Below are 18281 nucleotides of genomic sequence, written 5' to 3'. Positions count from 1 at the left end.
GTGCATCCAGTTGTGTTTGCTCAGCCTCGTCCTCCTTTGTTCTTTGTTTTCATTGAGCATCAGTATGAGCGTTTCTAAAATCTGCATGCATTGCACTCCGTGACCTTGGCTGCTGTCGCTCTCTGGAGGTTTGGCCAGGCTATCTGCAGGTCTCCTCACAGATGCATTCTTTGCTGTTTTGCAGGATTTTCCCCCTCTTTTTTATCCTAATCCATTTTGAACGAGTGTTAAAAATAGATTCTGGTGTGATTGCTGTTTCACCTCCACACCCAAACCTCCTCGCTGGACTGCTTGCAGTCATGCTGGCTTGCTGCTGGAGAAGCTTTTCTTTACACCATAGCATCACAGAGCGATTGGCTTGGAGGGGATTTTAAAGATCACAGAACCATGGAATGATTGGGTTGGAAGGGACCTTGAAGACCACGGAACAGTAGAACGGTTGGGTTGGAATGGGCATTAAAGATCAGAGAGACTCAGAAGGGTTGGATTGGAGCGGGCATTAGAGATCACAGAACCACCAGAAGGAATGGTGGCATTACAAGGGATCTCACTGCCCTGCAAACCCCACTGCCTGCCATGGGCTGCCTGCCCCCTACCAGCTCAGGCTCCTCAGGGTCCATCCATTGCCTGGGGATGAGGCACCCCTGCTGCTCTGGGCAAACTTGTCTTATTTCTGTAGCGAGGAGGACAGACAGAATGTCTGATGTGGTCCTTAGGTATAAGAGTGTAATCGAGGTGGAGCTTTTGGGTGCTGGAACATCTGTGTGCTGGTATCTGTGGTGTCCTGCTGCACTTGGCGGGATGGAGCATCTCACCCAACCCTGTCCTGCTGTTTACTAAACATCATTGCAAGGGGGAACTCTTGGAGATGTCTGGAGAGAAGTGAATCTTCAGGCCGGTTACTATGAATTGGAAATGCAGAAATACAGCAGAACACGTCCAACCTGCAGTAAACCATAGGAGAATAGCAGCCAAGGCCCAAGCTGGCTGCTTTCTCTAATTAGCAGGTATAGGGAAAGCGGAAGACACGCCTGTTGGAGGAGAAGAGAGAGGGGAGCAGCCAAGGAGCAGCTCTCACATTCCGTCCTTTTCCTCCCCCAGGTCCCCTCGCTCTGCAGGCTCACAGCTGAAAGGATGGAGAACTCGTCAGTGGCCTCGGCCTCCTCGGAGGCGGGCAGCAGCCGCTCACAGGAGATCGAGGAGCTGGAGCGCTTCATCGACAGCTACGTGCTGGAGTACCAGGTGCAGGGGCTGCTCAGCGACAAGACTGAGGGCGACGGCGAGAGCGAGAAGACGCAGTCCAACATCTCTCAGGTTGGTGGGGACGTGAGCCGTGGGGCCGAGCCACGCAAAAGGGTCGTTTCTAGCCTAGAAATGCAAGGAAACGTTGGATTCGGGGCAGCCACGTGTGAGGGTGCCAACGGTTGGTAAAGGTCTGCTGACTGCGTTTTGTGCTTATCGCGAAGTGGCCTTGGGATGTGCCCTGAGGGTTTTTGACCACTCTGTGCTTTCTGCTTCGAGTGGAGTGTGCTGTACGCAGTGTACAGCATGAACACGTGTGCCTGGAAGCGATGGGTGCCCTTTGGGTGTCTCTTGGGACTGGGTGAATGCCTCTTCCCCCACAGACTACATCCAGGAAACAGAGGGATGGCTTAGAGCAGGTGTGATTTGGAGGTTTCATTAGGAGCAATGGTTGTGTCCCTTTAAAAATTGACTTTTTAAGTCCTACCCAAGGAGAAATTTAACTCTTGAGCTGGTGGTGGCGTTTGAAGGAATGTCCTGGTGTCGTGGTGTGCTGGTAGATGTGTAATAGTGGACGGGGTGCACGGTTCTGCAGCAGGATCCCTCTGTCCCAGTGGCAGAGAAGTGCCATGGCAAGGCAGTGCTTGTTCTGCAGAGATACGTGAGCAATCTCGTCATGAGATGAGTGTAGGATGAGCATATCAGGTTGGGTATTAGGAATAACTTCTCCAAAGAACTGTCAGGCACTGGCATAGGCTGCCCAGGGAGGTGATGGGGTCACTGACCATGGAAGGATGGGGAAGAACCATGGAGATGTGGCACTTGGGGACATGGTCAATGGGCATGGTGGGCTTGGGGAGCTTGGAGGTCTTTTCCAACCTCCACGATTGTGTGATTCTGTGATAGAATCCTAGAAACTCCTGTATTGAAAGGGATCTGTGACAATCACTGAATCCAAACCCTGGCCTCACAGAGCACCACCCAAACCCTATGGCTGAGAGTAGTGGGAAACCACTCTGTGAGCTCTGGCATCTCGGGGACATCCCGCTGCCCTAGGCAGCCTGTGCCATGCCCAACCCTGGCATAAAGATATTGCTTGTCAGATGAACCTTTGAAAGTAGGTTTTGCTCAGTAGAGGACTTCTGCAAATCGAGGATCAAAGTCATTAGAGGTGAATTAGAAAATTCAGATGATCCCAAGCACTTTAGCAGTGCATTTGTTTAACCCGAGGCCAGGAAATGGCTGTGTTTGAAGTGATGCTTTGGAGGGGCTTCGGGCCAAACAGGCTGTTGTCAGCGTGTCAAGTTGAGAAATACTATTGAATTAGAAATAAATGAACAAGCAGAGTTTTGCTTCGTGGTTCAGAAGAGGCACAGCACGGAGTGGTAGAACAGTTTGCCCTTTCCAACAGAGAACAGGGTCTGTGAGATGTGGTGCTCAGTGAAAAGGCATCATTACACCTGAGCAAGAGGTGCGAGTGCTGTTGGGAATGGGGTGGTGTGCCCACACCTCTGCTGTTGCAGCCAAATCCTTCCTGCTGTGTGTGGCAGTGGGACTGTGGCTTTTCTGCATGACCTGAAAGCAGCTGCTGGCTATCCGTAGGACAAGAAACGAGGCTGATTTACGTGTGTCACCTGCTGCTATCAAGCCGTGCGTACACTAAGAAGGAATTATCTGTTGTGTCCAAAAGATACTCGCTTTCCTACCTTCATCATACCTCAGACTTCTGTTAGAAATAACCAGGGATCGTTTGTTTTCCTTCCTGAGCGCTCCTGTCAAAGCAGTAAGCATGCATGCACGGGCGAGCTGTTTTGTCAGCCAGGCTGAAGGCAGCAGGCTCCCTTTAACGAGGGCTGCAGGAGGAAGGATGGGTTTGTGGCTAAGCACTGGACTGAGACCAAGAGAGCTGTGTTAGCTGCAGGGTTCTGCTGCCACTTAATCGCTGACTTTGGGCGAGCTGCTGAGGCTCCGCAGTCTGCTTCCTTGTGGCAGGGAATCGAAATGGCTTAAGGATGAAGCAGAACCTTTCATCTTTGCAGAGGGAAAGTTACTTTATCGTTATTATTACTTCCAGCGTTATGCTGTGGCTCTTCTTCTCATTGTGGAGTGGTGACCAGTGACCCCAAATTGAGTTGTTTTGGTACAGACACCTCTGTAATGCATTGGCTGAGTCAGCAGCTCTGCCTTCTGTGTCATTCAAAACGACAAAAAGAACAGAAAGGCACGACTTTTTTTCCCACCCCCCATCTTTAAAACCCTCTGTAACGATGCAGCCTGGTGATGGCTGCAGCAGCATCTCCAGCTTTCTGCTGTTGTTCCTCTTGTGGCCATCGCTGGGCAGAGCATTTCCCAGCCAGTGCCTTCGAGATCATCCCTGCTGGTCAGAGGGAGCCCTGTTGTTCTGGAACAGAGCTGGTGCTGCAGAGAGAAAGCTGTGGATGCTCCACATCCCAGCACAGTCACGGTGCTGTTTGCTGGGTGATGCTTGCTGCGGGCTGATGCAGCAGTTTCCCCAGCCTGGCTATTATTTTACACAATGCCTTTCTATCCCTTTTGCAGTGGACGGCGGATTGCAGTGAGCAGCTCGATGGCAGCTGCTCCCCATCCAGAGGGAAGGGCTCGTCGTCCCACCAGCACAAGCAGGTAGGGGAGCATTTAGTTTTTCCTCTCCAGAGCTTTGCTTTTTGCCCTTATTCTACAACCTGGGAATGCTGAGCCCGTACTGCAAGCTCAGCGTTGGGATGGTTCCTCCTTCAGGAGGACCCAGCAAAGGCACTGGGCTTGGTGGAAACCAAGCATGCAGGTTCTATGTTTGCATTCTTCAGGAGCAGTGTTTTGGGATGCTGTGGCTCGGACATGGTTGCATCTTCATCCTTTCTCTTTCATGGCTACATTTTTATTATTTTTTTTGTGGTTGCACACCTCAGTTTATCAGTATCTCCTCAAACTCTGGGATGAAACACCTCCAGGTTTAGTGCTGGGAACTGGAGGGGCGCCTGTTGGGCTTCAGACTCACCTCGAATCCAGCGGCGCTGTCTGGAGCAGCGAGCCTGGGGGAGCAGCAGTGTGCTTCAGGAGCTACAGTGAGTGCAGCACTGCATCATCACCCCCAGCACAGGAAGGCTGCCAGAGCGGGCCCCAGAGGAGGCACCAAGATACTTGGAGGGCTGGAGCACGTCTCCTGAGGGCAGGCTGAGGAAGCTGGGGGTCTGCAGTAGAGGGAATCCTGGGGAGACCTTCCAGTACACCGAGGGAGAAGGACTGCCTTTTCACATCAGCAGATAGTGATGGGTCAAGGAAGAATGGTTTAAAAAGAGGGGAAATTTAGGTTAGATGGCAGTGAGGCCCTGACACTGCTGCCCAGAGGAGTGTGGGTGCCCCATCTCCACAGCTGTCCAAGGCCCTGCATGGGCCCTGGGCAGCTTGAGCTGGTGAGGAGCAGCCAGGCCGTGACTGGGGTGGGGTTGGGGATGCTTAGGATTCCCTTCAAACCCAGCTATTCTGGGATCAGACCAGTTCTGTGGTCTTTAAGGACCCTCCCAACCCAACCATCCCATCATTCTGAGACACCTTTTCCCTCTGCTCTGCCACCGAAAGCCACCAAAAGGAGATGAGCATCTTGCCAGATACGTTATGCAAAAGCACCGTACTTCTACGTAAGGTTTACCAATCCCAAAGAACGTATGCGAAGGCGAGCTCCATCAGTTTAACAGCTAGGTAGTTACTAGGGGTGGCTGACCACTGTCTGCCCTGGGATTACCCCCAGCTGATACTGGTGGCCAGCAAGATATCTGCACAATCCCTTCATACCGTGGCCATATATATATACATATATATATATATATATATATATACACAGACTATTGGCAATGGCTGCCCTAGGGGAAGCTAGAGCACAGCTAACATCCATGTATGCCCAGGCTGCGCTCTGTGCTCTGCTTTCCCCACGTCTGGGCTCTCTCCCAGCCTGCAGCAGAGCTCGTAATTATCTCTCTCCGTGTTGGGCTTCCTTTAACAGCGAGGAACAAATTTTCCTTGGCACCAGAGAGGAGCTACACGCTGCATGAAGTCCTGGTGTGCTGAGGGGAGCCCAGTCTCACAGTTGCATTCTGCTCAGCTATAGTTCTCCCGGGAACGCTTTGGTTTGCTGCACAGCATGGCACTGAGCCCTGTGGTGATCCTGCAGTGCGCTGGGCAGTGCCCCCAGAGGGTCCTTTGGGGTGGAAACCAATGGTCTGTGGGGTGAAGACGTACCCTGTTGGTACATACGAGGTACTGCTTGTGCCAGGATGCACGAGGGAAGGTTGGATAATGGCAGCATTTCAAATCTTCTCATGCTTAGATTTTATTTTTTGTCTAAAAACACCCGCTGGGAAGATTTTATGTCGTACACCATTTGCGTTCCCCTCGTGGGGCCGAAGCTCTGATCTGCTCCTGAGGGCGGTTCGTTAAGCAAAAGGCTTTGTGGTGTGTTGTGTTTGGAGAGATCCATGGAGCTCTTGGGTGTGAGAAGCCTGGCAGCAGCTCCATGGCCGTCTCCATGTCCTTCCACATGCTGTGGGGACTCGTAGCGTGACCAGGTGCCTTGGGGGCTTCTCCAAGTGAGGGTCGTGCTGTCCGTGAACCCAAGCCTTGATGATGCCAAAGGTAGGAGGAGCTCCCAGGCCTCCACCAAACCAAAGCTCGTCCACGTGAATCCTCAGCGACTCAGAGGTGCTCAGTGCTGTGCTGGTGTCAAAATGCTGCTCATGGGAAATGCTGCACGACGTGTCCCTGCGTTGTACAGGCAGGGGGCATCTGGGGACATGCAGCCATGGGGGTGTGCGAGTGCTGGGGGTGCCGTGGGGTTGGAGTAGACCCACGTCATCCCTTAGGATGCTTCCCAATGACTCTTTTGAACATGAAAACCCCTGTCTGATAAGCTTCCAGCCGTAGGAAGTGGTGTTAACATGTGAAGATGATTGACTCTGTTTCTATGGCGTTTTTTGGGTTGTGCTTGGCTGTCACGTTGAAGGGCTGTTGGGGCAAATGGGTGCAGCCAGACACAGCTGTTTGCTTTGTCTCACTCACAACAGAGAAAGAGAAGGCGAAAGTCAGGGAGTCACTTTGAGGCTCTGCCAGGGAGTACAGGTTGGTGCAGCCCTGCCTTGGGAACAATTAAAGCTCTCGGTGAGGTGACCAGCCCTCAAAGGTGATCAAGGAGCAGATCTGGCAGAACCGGTCACTAAGTGGCATTCCTTCTGGAGCTGCTGCTGCTGCTCCCTCTGTGTAGTGAATGCAGATCTGCTCCATGTGGCTGCCCAGGAAGGAATTAAACCATTCAGCTCGTGTAGGTTCAGCTTGCTCTGGGGCTTCTGGCAGCACCCTTTATAAGGGAGGGTTGATTTACCCCCTCCATACTCCTTACACTCTCCATAACTTTCCATCCCCTCCAGGTTTTGGCACATCAGTGTTTGTCTGGGATGTGCGTGTGCTAAAAGGAGGTGCGTTGGATGTCACCAGTGCCTTTGGTCCTCAATTCTGTGCATTCTGCTACTGCTGCAGAGGGAAAGCAGATAGACCTTTTGTCTCTCGTGGCCATTCCTCTATTTAGGAAGTTTACCATGGTAACTTGAAGATTGGTGCCACTCTACAGCCAGAACTCCTCGAGGGTGATCTTTGCTGTCCAGAACATCCGTGTCTGTGCCTGTCCTGGCACAAGTGACATTGTCACCTTCCCTGCTGGAGTCTGTTTGGCTCCAGGACTGTTCTGGGTTTTTGATTATGCGCTGGCTTAACACGTTTTATAAAAAATAGACGTTTGAGATTGAGGGCATGATGTGACTTTCATATCCCTGGTTATATTGGAGGTGCTTCCAGCTGACTAGAAATGCTTCCAGGAAAGCAGCAATAGTCTGAGAGATAATGGCCTCAATTTGCACCAGGAAAAATTTCAGATGGATATTAGGAGCAATTTCTTCTCTGAAGAGCAGTGATGCCTTGGTACAGGCTGCCCAGCGAGGTGCTGGAGATGTGGCAGCTGGGGACGTGGCTGCTGGGCATGGCGAGGATGGGTTGAGGTTGAACTTGGGGGTCTTGGAGGTCTTCTCCAACCTCAATGCTTCTGTGACTCTATGACCTGCTTTAACCAGCTGTTGAGCAGCTGTTTTACAGAGGACTTGCAAAGCTAAGAGCAGGAGCTATGGTAAGTGTGCCCTTATCTCAGGCATCGAGCAGTCAAGAAACACTCCCCCTCAAGACACAAGTTATTTGCAAAGGGAATTGTTTCTTCATCTCTCTTGTTGTAACTGCTTGCTCTTTCTGTGCGTGGTTGTTTTTGTTTTTTTCCTTCATGGTGTTTTTTTACAGGGGTGATTTTCTGTTTCTGTTGTAGCTTTACGCATTGATTATAAAGAAGCTGGAAATTAGTCCCAGCTGAAACATTTTCCCCACGTTTTAAAACGTTAAAATAACTATTTCTATTGTAAATAGTTATTTTTCCATGGGAAAAAAAAAAAAAAATTGGAATGCATGCTTGTGAATTTGTCTAGAAGGGCCTGAAATCCTTGGTGACTTGTAGAGCATCGTCCAGCTTGGTTGTAGGTGCTGCATTGGGATGGTTGATGCTGGTGGCAGATCTCAGATCTGCAGCTTGAGGCCCATGTCCCAAAAAGACCCTTTTTCTGCCCTGCCTTAGGCTGTGCTTTGAGCGTGGGAGATGTTCTGTAACGTGAATCCCCTTTGGGATCCACTGCTGTCTTCAGCGGTGGCTTCACCACCAGACTTCACCTTTCCAGTGAGGACAACCGCTTGGGGACTGCAGAATTTCCATTTGCTGCATGCTCATCAGGGAAAGTTTTCCCCTTCTGCAAATGAGATTTTCCAGTGTGCACCGAAGCACCAGGAAGAAATAACTCTCGAGCTGGCAAAGGAAGCAGGATTAATTAGTTCACACCGCAAAGCTCCGCGAAGGTGAAAATTGCAGTATGAGTGAAACATATGATTATTGCTAATTAAAATGTAAGTGTTGGATGTGACAGCTCAGAGGGTGGCTGGCAGGGTTGACACGCATATAGCCTCGCTGCTCCTAAGGGGATGCAGAGTTTGGCCGGGAGGATTTGCATGGATAAAAGCAGCTGCTGGCAGTCTCCCTCCCAAGGAGGTGTTGGTCTCCAACCCCAAAATTTGGGATGGAGATTCCTTGTCCTGGTGGTGAATGTAGACCTGGAGTGGTAGCTGGAGCCTGCTGAGAGCCAGGGATCTTCAGGGTGTTGGAGGAGGCTGGGAGAGTCCTTGTCTTCTGGGGACATGGGTCCCAAGGGAAAAAGGAAGGGAGCATTTAAAGCACTGGCACGCTCGGGTTGCATCGTGCTGAGGAGGAAAGAAGGTGCTTCCTGGTGGGAACAACCACAGCTTCTCATGGTTGCTCTGTGCACAGCTCAAAAACTGGTTGGCTTCCCCTCTTTTGGAGTCAGTGCTGACTTGGGGATATGGCAGCCACAAGGTGTTTGTGCTTTCTGGCTTTGAGGATGGGCAGCAGGCAGGGGGCCGTGCAGAAATGGGCACTGATGCATTTTACCTCGTATTTGGTAAATCCAACACCTTCCCTCCAGTCCCTTGTGCTGGGTAAAGCACCAGCAGGTAGAGGAGCACAGGAGACCCAACCAGGACATGGGCTTTGCCCAGAATTATTCACCTTTCAAATTTTTGGCGTAATAAGAGTTGAATATTCTGCACTCTTTGATTTGGGGATTTTTAATCATCTCAGGTCACTCCTGAAGCCCTTTGGGAGCCTCTGAGGAAACCTTCAGGAGCAATTACCCTAACAAAAAACCCTTTTCTCCACAAGCACCTTATGCTGTTTAGGTAAACAGAGGTGGTTGGGTTGGTTGTTCTGGTTTTGGCTTATTCATCTTGTCCCACGGGGCGCTGACTGAACAAGAAAGCTGTGGGGTGTTTGACTGCAGAACAAGTGTGAGGAGAAAGGAGGACATCAGGGACAAGCCCTGAAGGGACAGGAGTGACTGGGGTGGAGTGTTGGGCTGCTGAAGCCCAAGTATGGTCAGGTGTAAGGGGAGCAGGCTAAGCAAGGGCAAGAAGCAAACGAAGGGTTGATTTGGGGCATGGGGTTTGGGTTGGCAGGAATTAAGGATATATCTGCAGTTTCAGAGGATGCAGGGTGTATGTAGTGAATTGTCATGGAGCCGTAGGAGGCATTGTTTTTCTCCATGCACAAACTAGTTTACTATAGTTAAATCTTTATGGTCATTTTTTGTTGCTTTGCAATGTGAGAAGGTTCCTTCCAGGCACATAAAAGGGCTCCAAGAAAAGATTTAGAATCATAGAATCATAGAATCACCAAGGTTGGAAAAGACCTAAAAGATCACCCAGTCCAACTGTTCACCTATTCCCAATAGCTCCCACTAAACCATGTCCCTCAACACAACATCCAGCCTTTCCTTGAACACCCCCAGGCTCGGTGACTCCACCACCTCCCTGGGCATCCATTGCAGTGCCTGACCACCCTTTCTGAAAAGTAATACTTCCTCATGTCCAGCCTGAATCTCCCCTGCCGTAGCTTGAAGCCATTCCCTCTGCTCCTATCACTGATGACACGAGAGAAGAGGCCGACCCCCAGCTCACTGCAACCTCCCTTCATGCAGCCATAGAGAGCAATAAGGTCTCCCCTGAGCCTCCTCTTCTCCAGCCTGAACATTCCCAGCTCCTTCAGCCTCTCCTCATCAACCCTGTGTTCCAGACCCCTCACCAGCTTTGTTGCCCTTCTTTGAACACGTTCCAGGGCCTCAATATCTTTCTTGCAGTGAGGGGCCCAAAACTGGACACAGTACTCGAGGTGCGGCCTCACTAGTGCTGAATATAGGGGAACAATCACCTCTCTGCTCCTGCTTGGAACTCTGTTTCTGATGCAAGCCAGGATGCCATTGGCCTTCTTGGCCACCTGGGCACACTGTGGGCTCATGTTCAGCCGAGCATCAATCAATACCCCCAGGTCCATTTCCTCTACGCAGTCCTCCAGCCACACCGCCCCAAGCCTGTAGCGTCGCCTGGGGTTGTTGTGGCCGAAGTGCAGGACCCGGCATTTGGCCTTGTTGAAACTCATCCCATTGGCTCCAGCCCAGCTCTCCAGCCTGTCCAGATCCCTCTGTAGGGCCTCGCTACCCCCAGGCAGATCCACACTTCCAGCCCATTTGGTGTCATCTGCGAATTTACTGAGGGTGCACTCGATGCCCTCATCGAGGTCATCAATAAAGATGTTGAAGAGGACAGGCCCCAGCACCGACCCCTGTGGAACACCACTCACGACCGGTCGCCAGCTGGATTTGACTCCATTCACCACCACTCTCTGTGCCCGGCCCTCCAGCCAGCTCCTCACCCAGCCCACAGTGCACCCATCCAAGCCTCTGGCTGCCAGCTTCTGCAGGAGAATGCTGTGGGAGACAGTGTCAAAGGCTTTGCTGAAGTCTAGGTAGACCACATCAACAGCCTTTCCCTCATCCACCAGATGGGTCACTAGATCATAGAAGGAGATCAGGTTGGCAGACACAGGGCTGTGGTGCGTGGGCACGGCTCTCGAGGCGCAGGCGTGCGTGGCTCAGGAGCAGCAGATCTCCTGGGCCAGCTGAGCAGTTCTGCTGGGTGTGGGGTGGCACACTGACTCAAGCCAGCTGTTTGTTGTTCCAGGAAGATTGGGATCACAGCAGCGGCGGGAGCGCAGGATCGCGGCCGGGGTCAGGCTCCAGGTGTGGCTCTGGATCGAGGTCTGGGAGGAGCAGCCAGTTGAGGCGCACCACCAAGGTACACCTGGTAGCCGTGGGGCGAGCTGGGCACTGGCATCGTGTGCTGTGCTTGCTGTCTTTCGGAGGCCTCCAGTGGTGTGCGCTGTGTGTGTGCCTCCGTGTGGGCTGTGGCGCGTGCTGGTGTGCAAATGGCTGCCCTGCTTGTGCCCAACCCATCGCCTGACTGCTGAGGAATGCAGCTGTCCTTCGGCCTCGGGTTCTGCTAAGGTGTGCCTCGATGTTGGGCAAGAAGCCTGTAGCCAGGTGGTTGAGCGCAAAGGAGATCTGCTTTTTTTTCCCCTTGAAATCCCGGAGTACTTCTGATCTGGGAAGTTAAGAGATGCCTGTAATTATTTTTTTGGTGAGTCTTTGTTAGAGGTTGACGTAGGATTGAACGTTATGACCCTGAGTCCAGCAGCTTTCCAGGGCTAGGTGGGCAGCTTTCCTGCCTTGCAAAAAACATTGGTAGTTGGCTGCTGACGTGGTTTTAGGGCCTTTCTCTGTCTGAACTCAGCCCAGGGACCTCCATCTGCATGCATGAGTGTTGGTTGTCCCAAAGGCCGTGGCTAGCATTCAGAGTCCTGGTCCATCCTTGCATCTCAAGCATCCTGGAAAGCGTGAAGAAACATCAGTGGTGCAGCGGTGGTTTGGGGCTGAGGACTGAATGAGGAGGAGACTTGTGCTCCAGTAGCACGTGCCAGAGGATAATCCCTCTGTTTATACCACGCACAGCACTGAGATCACTTGGTGCTGCTCTCTATCAGTGCAAAGCATGGCGATGAAACACGTTGTTGCAATCGTGCCACGAGGGGCGTGATTTTGCACTTGCAGAGATTTGCTGGGGAATGGTAATGAGGAGTGGCAGGAGAAACCGGTGTGACACTGGAAAAAAAAAGAAAGGGCAGCCTGCATCTAAATGCTGACTTTGTGGGGAATTTGCTGAGGTTGCATGTGTAAGTAAACAGGCAGAGTCCACGTGGCGGGTGGCATGCTCTGTCCCCATCACTGTGTATTCTGGGTGTAGGTTTTGGTCACCTGAGTGTGTGCTTATGAGATCTGGAGGACAGATGCTATGAAAATGCATTTGAACCATTCTGGGGGATAGGGATCTCTGCTGTCTCTGAGCATTAATGGCACTCTCACCACTGCGTCACTCAGTCGTCATTGCTGTTGGCTCAATTAATTTGCAGCAGTTCCCCTTCACTGTGAAAATTAGTATCTAAGGCTGAGGGTTGGGTCACGGGGAGCTCCATATTAAAACTGCTCGCCTCTGTAATTGCGTTCCTAGGGGAACTGGGAGCAAGGAGCTGCTTCTTTTAAATACACACAATTTATTTTTTCTCCTGGAATTGAGGATTGGCTTTTTCAGGCCTATGGCAGTCTCAGCAGCATGCTGGGATCTGCTGGTGACCTGAGGCACAACCCGGTTACCAAGTCAGGTCATCAGCAGGGACTTGGAATGACCACAGTGATGCGGTCAGTGACAGATTTCGTTGTCACTGGGCCCCGGTCACCTTTGTCATGGAGTTGGGTTGGTACCTGGAGCATCCCTGAGAGGAGGTGGGGGCATGGGCAGGGAGGACCAGGAGCTGCAGCCCAGATACTGCTTGAGCACTCACCCCCCTCTGACCTCCTCCTGTACCTGCATGTGAAGCAGACCTGCAATTTCCACTAATTGCTGGGAGCTGGGTCCCAACTGGCTGCAATGTGCTGTTAGGAACCCATTCCCACCTTGTCAGAAATTGTAGCTGTTTAGTATCTTGGTTGTTGACTGGCCTCTTTTTCATGGCAATTGCTTACATGCTCCCATCCTTATCCCCTGAGCCCAAATGCTTAGCTCTTGGGACATCCCATTGCAATCGGTTCATTGGCAGGTGTTTAAGCATCCTGTGCTAATCGGAAGTGGAAAGAGAGATAGGTATGTCTGCAAGAAAGATGCCTTTAACCAAAGAAGGAATAAAGACCAAAGATCTTTGGTCTTGAGAAAGACCTTGAAGTCTGGAACTTCATGTAGAAATTGTCTTTTCTTAAATTATTTTTTCATTATTTTCTGTGTTATTGGAAAACAGCAGTTCCTCAGGAAAGCTTCGTGTGGTGGTGTAAGTACAGAAGTGGTTGTGCCTGTGTTGCAAGAGTGTTGTGTCTACGAGGAGACAAACCTGTTTGCTGGGAAGTATTGGTAATAAGTAAGTGTGTTGTGAATAGGAAATAGCATATCCATCCCACGTGAGTCTGAGTCGAGTCTGATTCCGTGACTGGCCCTGACAAAACCCAACATGCTGTACCTCTTTGCTGTTGTCTGCTTGTGGAGGGTGATGAGGGCAGCCCTCTGCTTGTGGGGAGGACACGTGGGGCCTGGTGATTGTAGAAGGGCTGTGAAGGATGAGAAGCAACGTAGGGTTTTGGCTTGGATGCTTTTCCATTGGGAAAAAATTGGAGCTTCAATGTGGGGTTGTGTCCTACTGTGAGGCATTAGTAGAGCAAGGAGGAGCTGTGTCACCGTGGCTCTTTGAAGAAGCAGTCACCACAGTGATGAAATGCAGAGGATTTTCACCTTGTGCTTCGCTAAATGAGTCCGTGTGCTTGTTGGTGACAGCCATTGGTGGTGTTAGGAGCCATCTGGCTGTGGCCCTGGACGTCTGGCTCTTGGTGGCCCTTCTTGACCTTGGGTGGACAGGTCACCTTGGAAGTGCCTCTCCACATCAACCAGCAGGAGTTTTGTGGTCAGAATGCCAGCCTGCCCTCTGGGTCTGCGTTTCTTTGGGTCCACAGGCCCACACTGGATGTTGGGTAGGAGGATGGGGCCGACGTCAGCCCACATGTCTGCGCTGTGCTGTCCATAGCTCTGTGTCCCAAAGGCTGAAACCTCCCCTTCCTGCCTCAAAGTGCACTTTTGTAGCTAGCAAGGGATCTGTGTGTCATAGCAAATCCTCTCGATGTGGAAGTGGGGAATGCTGGGTGCAAAGCAGAGCCTTGCGCCGTGTAACCACCTCTCCATCCTTCCTAGAATGGCAACAAGGAGGGCTCCCTTGACATGCTGGGCACTGACATCTGGGCTGCCAACACCTTTGATTCCTTCAGGTAAGCTGATGTTAGAGATTTGTGCGTGGGGCCGTCTTGTTGGTGCTCAGGTGGGTGCTGCCATGTGCTGCCATCGCTGCTCCTCCCATAGCCCATGGCACGAAGCACTGACAAACAACTTTCTAGTTGGATATTAGGAGAAACTCCTTCTCGAAAGAGCACTGATGCAGTGGCACAGGCTGCCCAGGGGGGTGGTGGACTCCCCATCCCCAGAGGTGTCCAAGAGCCATGGAGATGTGGCACGGGGGGATGTGGTCAGTGGTATGGTGGGGGTGGGTTGGGATTGGGCTTGGGGATCTCAGGGGTCTTATCCAACCGTAATGATTCTGTGCATGTACTTAAAGCATGGTGCGTGCTTAAGAGAGGCCTGCCACCAAACGTCTCAGAAAGGCACTGATAGGATTGTTGCCAATCATCTGAGAGCTGCACAGGCGAGGCTGAGCTCTGAGCTCTGCTCCTGGCCTTCTCTCTTTCACTCACTGCTGCTGTGCTCACGTGTTTGCTCTGCAGCTGCTGAGCAGAGCTGCTGCTTCAGCATGAGAAAAAACAAGCGTGCTTCCCTGCCCAAGCAGCAACAAGTCAAGCAGTGAAATGTGCCTTCTGTCCGGTGATACACACTGCTGTGCAGGGGTCAAGCTCTCACTGATACTTGCTCCAGGTCGCTGGAGTGGGGAGAGCATCTGCATTGCACAGGCTGGGGCAGCCCCTGCTGCAGTATCTTCTTGGTACAGAGAGCAAATACAGGTAACGAGGTGTGTGGTCTTCATGATGCATCTGCATCAAAACTGCGACTCAGTGCAAGCAGCACAAAAAAAGCACAGCACTGCAGTGTGAAGTTGGAGGCCTGTGGCATCACAGTGCACAGGTGGTGCATCCAAAGCACCAGCTGTCCTCGTCTGCAGGCTCAAGTTTGCTCCTGTGCTCTTAGCGTGGTTTTATTGACTTAGCAGACCGTTCACTCTCTTTGTCCCTCTTTGTTTTCCTCCCCCAGTGGTGCGACGTGGGACCTGCAGCCTGAAAAACTAGATTTCAGCCAATTCCACAGGAAGCTCCGGAACACCTCCAAACACCCACTGCCCCACATCGACAGGGAAGGGTGAGTGCCACGTGTGTGCAGCTATCCCAGCCCCAGAGCTACGAGTGAGGTGATGCCCTTCAGCAAGGAGGGAACTTCTTTGCAGTGGGAATGCTGACATGATGGCACGGTGCATATGAAGGACCTGCTGCTGTTTCCAAGGGTGCTGTAGTGCTGTGGATGGGGTGCAGGGTGGCAGGGCTGAGGCAGCTTTTCATTTGGTGTCAGTGGCCTTGTGCCCACGTGAGAGTGTTTTGGAAACGAACACAATGACTTCAGAGACCTTTTTATGAGAGCCTTCTGCAGGGAAAGCTCATCCCTGTGTGCAGTCACAGAGAATTAACGTTGGTTCCACTGAGGCTTCACTGCTCATGTTTTTGTTTGCTCTCTCTCTGCCGTAGGCTTGGAAAAGGGAAATATGAGGATGGTGACAGCATCAATCTGAACGACATCGAGAAGGTCCTCCCAGCGTGGCAGGTGGGTGCTGATGTGGGCAGAAGTCACCCATGTCTACACAGGGCTCAGGTCTTAGAAAAGGAGTTTCTGAAGGCACCAGGCTCCAAGAGCTGCCCAGGAGCAACCATGTGCTGGTCCAGGTGTTCCTCTGCCATGCACGTGCCTTGTGTGTAGCACCACTGCACTTGCTCCTTTTCTCAGCCTGATTCTTCTCTAGATCTGTCCCTGCAGCTGCTTTTTGTGGTTAAATGACCACAGTGAGAGCTGGGGAAGCAGTGCTGTCGAAGAGGTCGGTTTGTGTCTCAGTATTTCCCAGTGCCCCAGTCCTGAAAGCAGCTGTTTTCTCGTACGTGCTTAATCTTTCTAGGCTTTAGGTCACAGGGGAAAAAACACTGGGGCCTGCTGATAATGACCCAGTGACTCTGCAGAATGAGGCTGCTCTGCCCAGGGAACCATTGGAATAATGGAAGAATCAAAAGGAGTTTCCCAATGTGCTGGGACTGCATTGGTGGGGCCACCGGCCGTGCCCAGTACCATGTGCTCTGAGCTGGAATACACAGTGAAATGCTTGGTTTGGTGCTTTGTATTTTATTTTGATCCAGTATTTTAGTAAAACAAGGCGTGGTTTGGAGATGCAGCCACCCTGGTGTGCACTGTGTGCCCATGGGAACCAGGAGCCATACATTTAGTGGTGGGGTTTTGTCTTGTTCAGCACTGACAAGTGAAATGTTCTCTGGCAGCTGCTCTAATCCTGATGTGTCATGCGCTGGATGTGAAGGTGATTGTGGAGAGGTGGTCGTGCTGCTCTTTGGTACTTTAGATAGCAATTTGGGATGCAGTATGTGGGAGTGTTGGGGAAAATGCAGTGTGAGCATATGAAAGGAAATCGTTTGCCCTCTGGGGGGCTTTGCCTCGCTGTGTCCTATCCCCAGAACAGTCTCTTTCCAACGGAGGCGCACAAATCCTTGTTCTGTGTGTGCTTTAAGGTCTCGTGGGTTGCTCCTGGCCCAGCTCTTTGGGCACACCTTAGCACCATGCCCTTCGTGGATGGAGAACGAGCATCCTGCAGTGCGACTCTGCTACAAAGCTTCTGCTCTGCTGGGTGTTCTGCAGCAGCTCCAGCAGTGAGAGCACCAGACTGCAGAGGGGCAGTGAGTCTTACAGGTTGCTTTGGAAATTCTGTGTCATGCACAGCATGAAATTAGGGCTAATTTCCAGAACACACTCAACCTCATATCTCTATCTTTACTCCTATTTTCACTGACCCGCTTGATGGGTGGGGCAGAATATTCTGGATATGGGGGCATTGATCCATAGAGCAGAGTTTTGGTGGTAGAACCTATCAGCAGTATTTCAACAGCACGCTGCAGGGCACACCCGTGTCTTTTTGGTGAGAAAAGAAATGTGGAACAAAAAGAATCAGGGAAAGAAAAAAAAGCAATAGGAAAAACTAACCGTCCTCCAAATGCTCTTTCCGCCACCGAGAGAGAAATGCTCGTCAGCCTTTTGTTTCGGCGCTGCAGAAGGTGTTCCGCTGCTCGGAGCTGCTCTGCCATCTGGTGGGAGCTGCAGGCAGAGCCCTCCTGCTCGCTCCTCTTTGTCTCCCCTGGCTCGTAGGATCTGCAGTTGGATTTGGACGCTCGTTTGCCCAAGCGCTGCCAAAAAGTGGAAGAAGATGTGAAGATGAGTGTTCTCCAGTCAGAAGGGCTTTGCAGCCCTTGGCCACGTGGGCAGGTAGTGGCAGGGCAAGGGGAATTAATGTGGAAGACAGTGTTGGCATCCTTTGGTTTGACATCTTTATTGCCTTGCGGCTCACTGCCCTGCACACTGAGCGCTGTGTTCGCTGCTGGGCCTCTCATCACAAGAAAGGCATCAGGGCCCTGAAGCATGCCCAGAGAGGGGCAGTGGAGCTGTGAAGGATCTGGTGGACAGGTCTTAAGGGAAGCAGCTGAGGGAACTGGGATGGTTCAGTCTGGAGAAGAGGAGCTCAGGGGAGAGACCTCGTTGCTCCCTGCAGCTCCTGAAAGCAAGGAGCAAAGTGGGGGTCAGCCTCTGCTCCTAGATCACAGCAGTAGGACAAGTGGTGGTGACCTCGTGTTGCACCAGGGGGGTTCAGGTTGGACATTGGGAGCGATTTCTCCAAAGAGCAGTGATGCAGTGGCGCAGCTGCCCAGGGAGTGGTGGAGTCTGTGTCCCCAGGGGTGTTCCAGAGCCATGGAGATGTGACATCTGGGGACGTGGTCAGTGGGTGGGTTGGGGTTGGACGTGGGGGGATCTTGGAGGTCTTTTCCAACCTTAATGATTCTGTGAGATTAATGTAATTCAGTTTTCTTTCTGATCTTTTGAGCCTTTCCATCGTGTGCTTGGAATCAGAATACAAGTGCTAGTTTCTCTTCCGTAGTCTATAGAGATGTCTGAGCTGCCCTGAGGGTAAAAAACAAGAGTCTCAGTGGGAGCTCCAAGCTGGGGAGGCATCTCTCTCCTCCTGCCTCCCTCCCCAGCTCCTGCTGAGCGTGTGGGCACAGCACCGCCTTCAGAGAAGGTTTCAGTCTCACCAGCCAGCTTCCCATCTCCCAAGGGTCTTTCCAATACTGCAACTGCTACAGCCGCTGCGGAAAGCCCCTGGCAGAGAGCCATGGCTGATCATAGGT

General features: G+C 51.8%; 1 protein-coding gene across 6 annotated transcripts in view; it reads left to right on the top strand.

Moving 5' to 3' along the window:
• Positions 1–18281, top strand: part of CTIF (cap binding complex dependent translation initiation factor) — a 103719-nt gene that overhangs the window by 17139 nt on the left and 68299 nt on the right. For 5 of the 6 annotated variants that reach the window (XM_048931589.1, XM_048931587.1, XM_048931586.1 and 2 more), the window contains exons 2-7: positions 1102–1314; positions 3802–3885; positions 10924–11037; positions 14026–14099; positions 15091–15195; positions 15576–15651. In XM_048931589.1, coding sequence (XP_048787546.1) covers positions 1135–1314; positions 3802–3885; positions 10924–11037; positions 14026–14099; positions 15091–15195; positions 15576–15651 — 633 coding nt within the window. In that variant the 5' untranslated portion in view covers positions 1102–1134. The remainder of the gene's footprint in view (positions 1–1101; positions 1315–3801; positions 3886–10923; positions 11038–14025; positions 14100–15090; positions 15196–15575; positions 15652–18281) is intronic. The other variant, XM_048931585.1, reaches the window with a different exon arrangement.

Source organism: Lagopus muta, chromosome Z (assembly GCF_023343835.1).
Source record: "Lagopus muta isolate bLagMut1 chromosome Z, bLagMut1 primary, whole genome shotgun sequence".
In the NCBI taxonomy this organism is placed as follows: domain Eukaryota; kingdom Metazoa; phylum Chordata; class Aves; order Galliformes; family Phasianidae; genus Lagopus; species Lagopus muta.
This window is presented reverse-complemented; position numbering and strand designations above follow the sequence as displayed.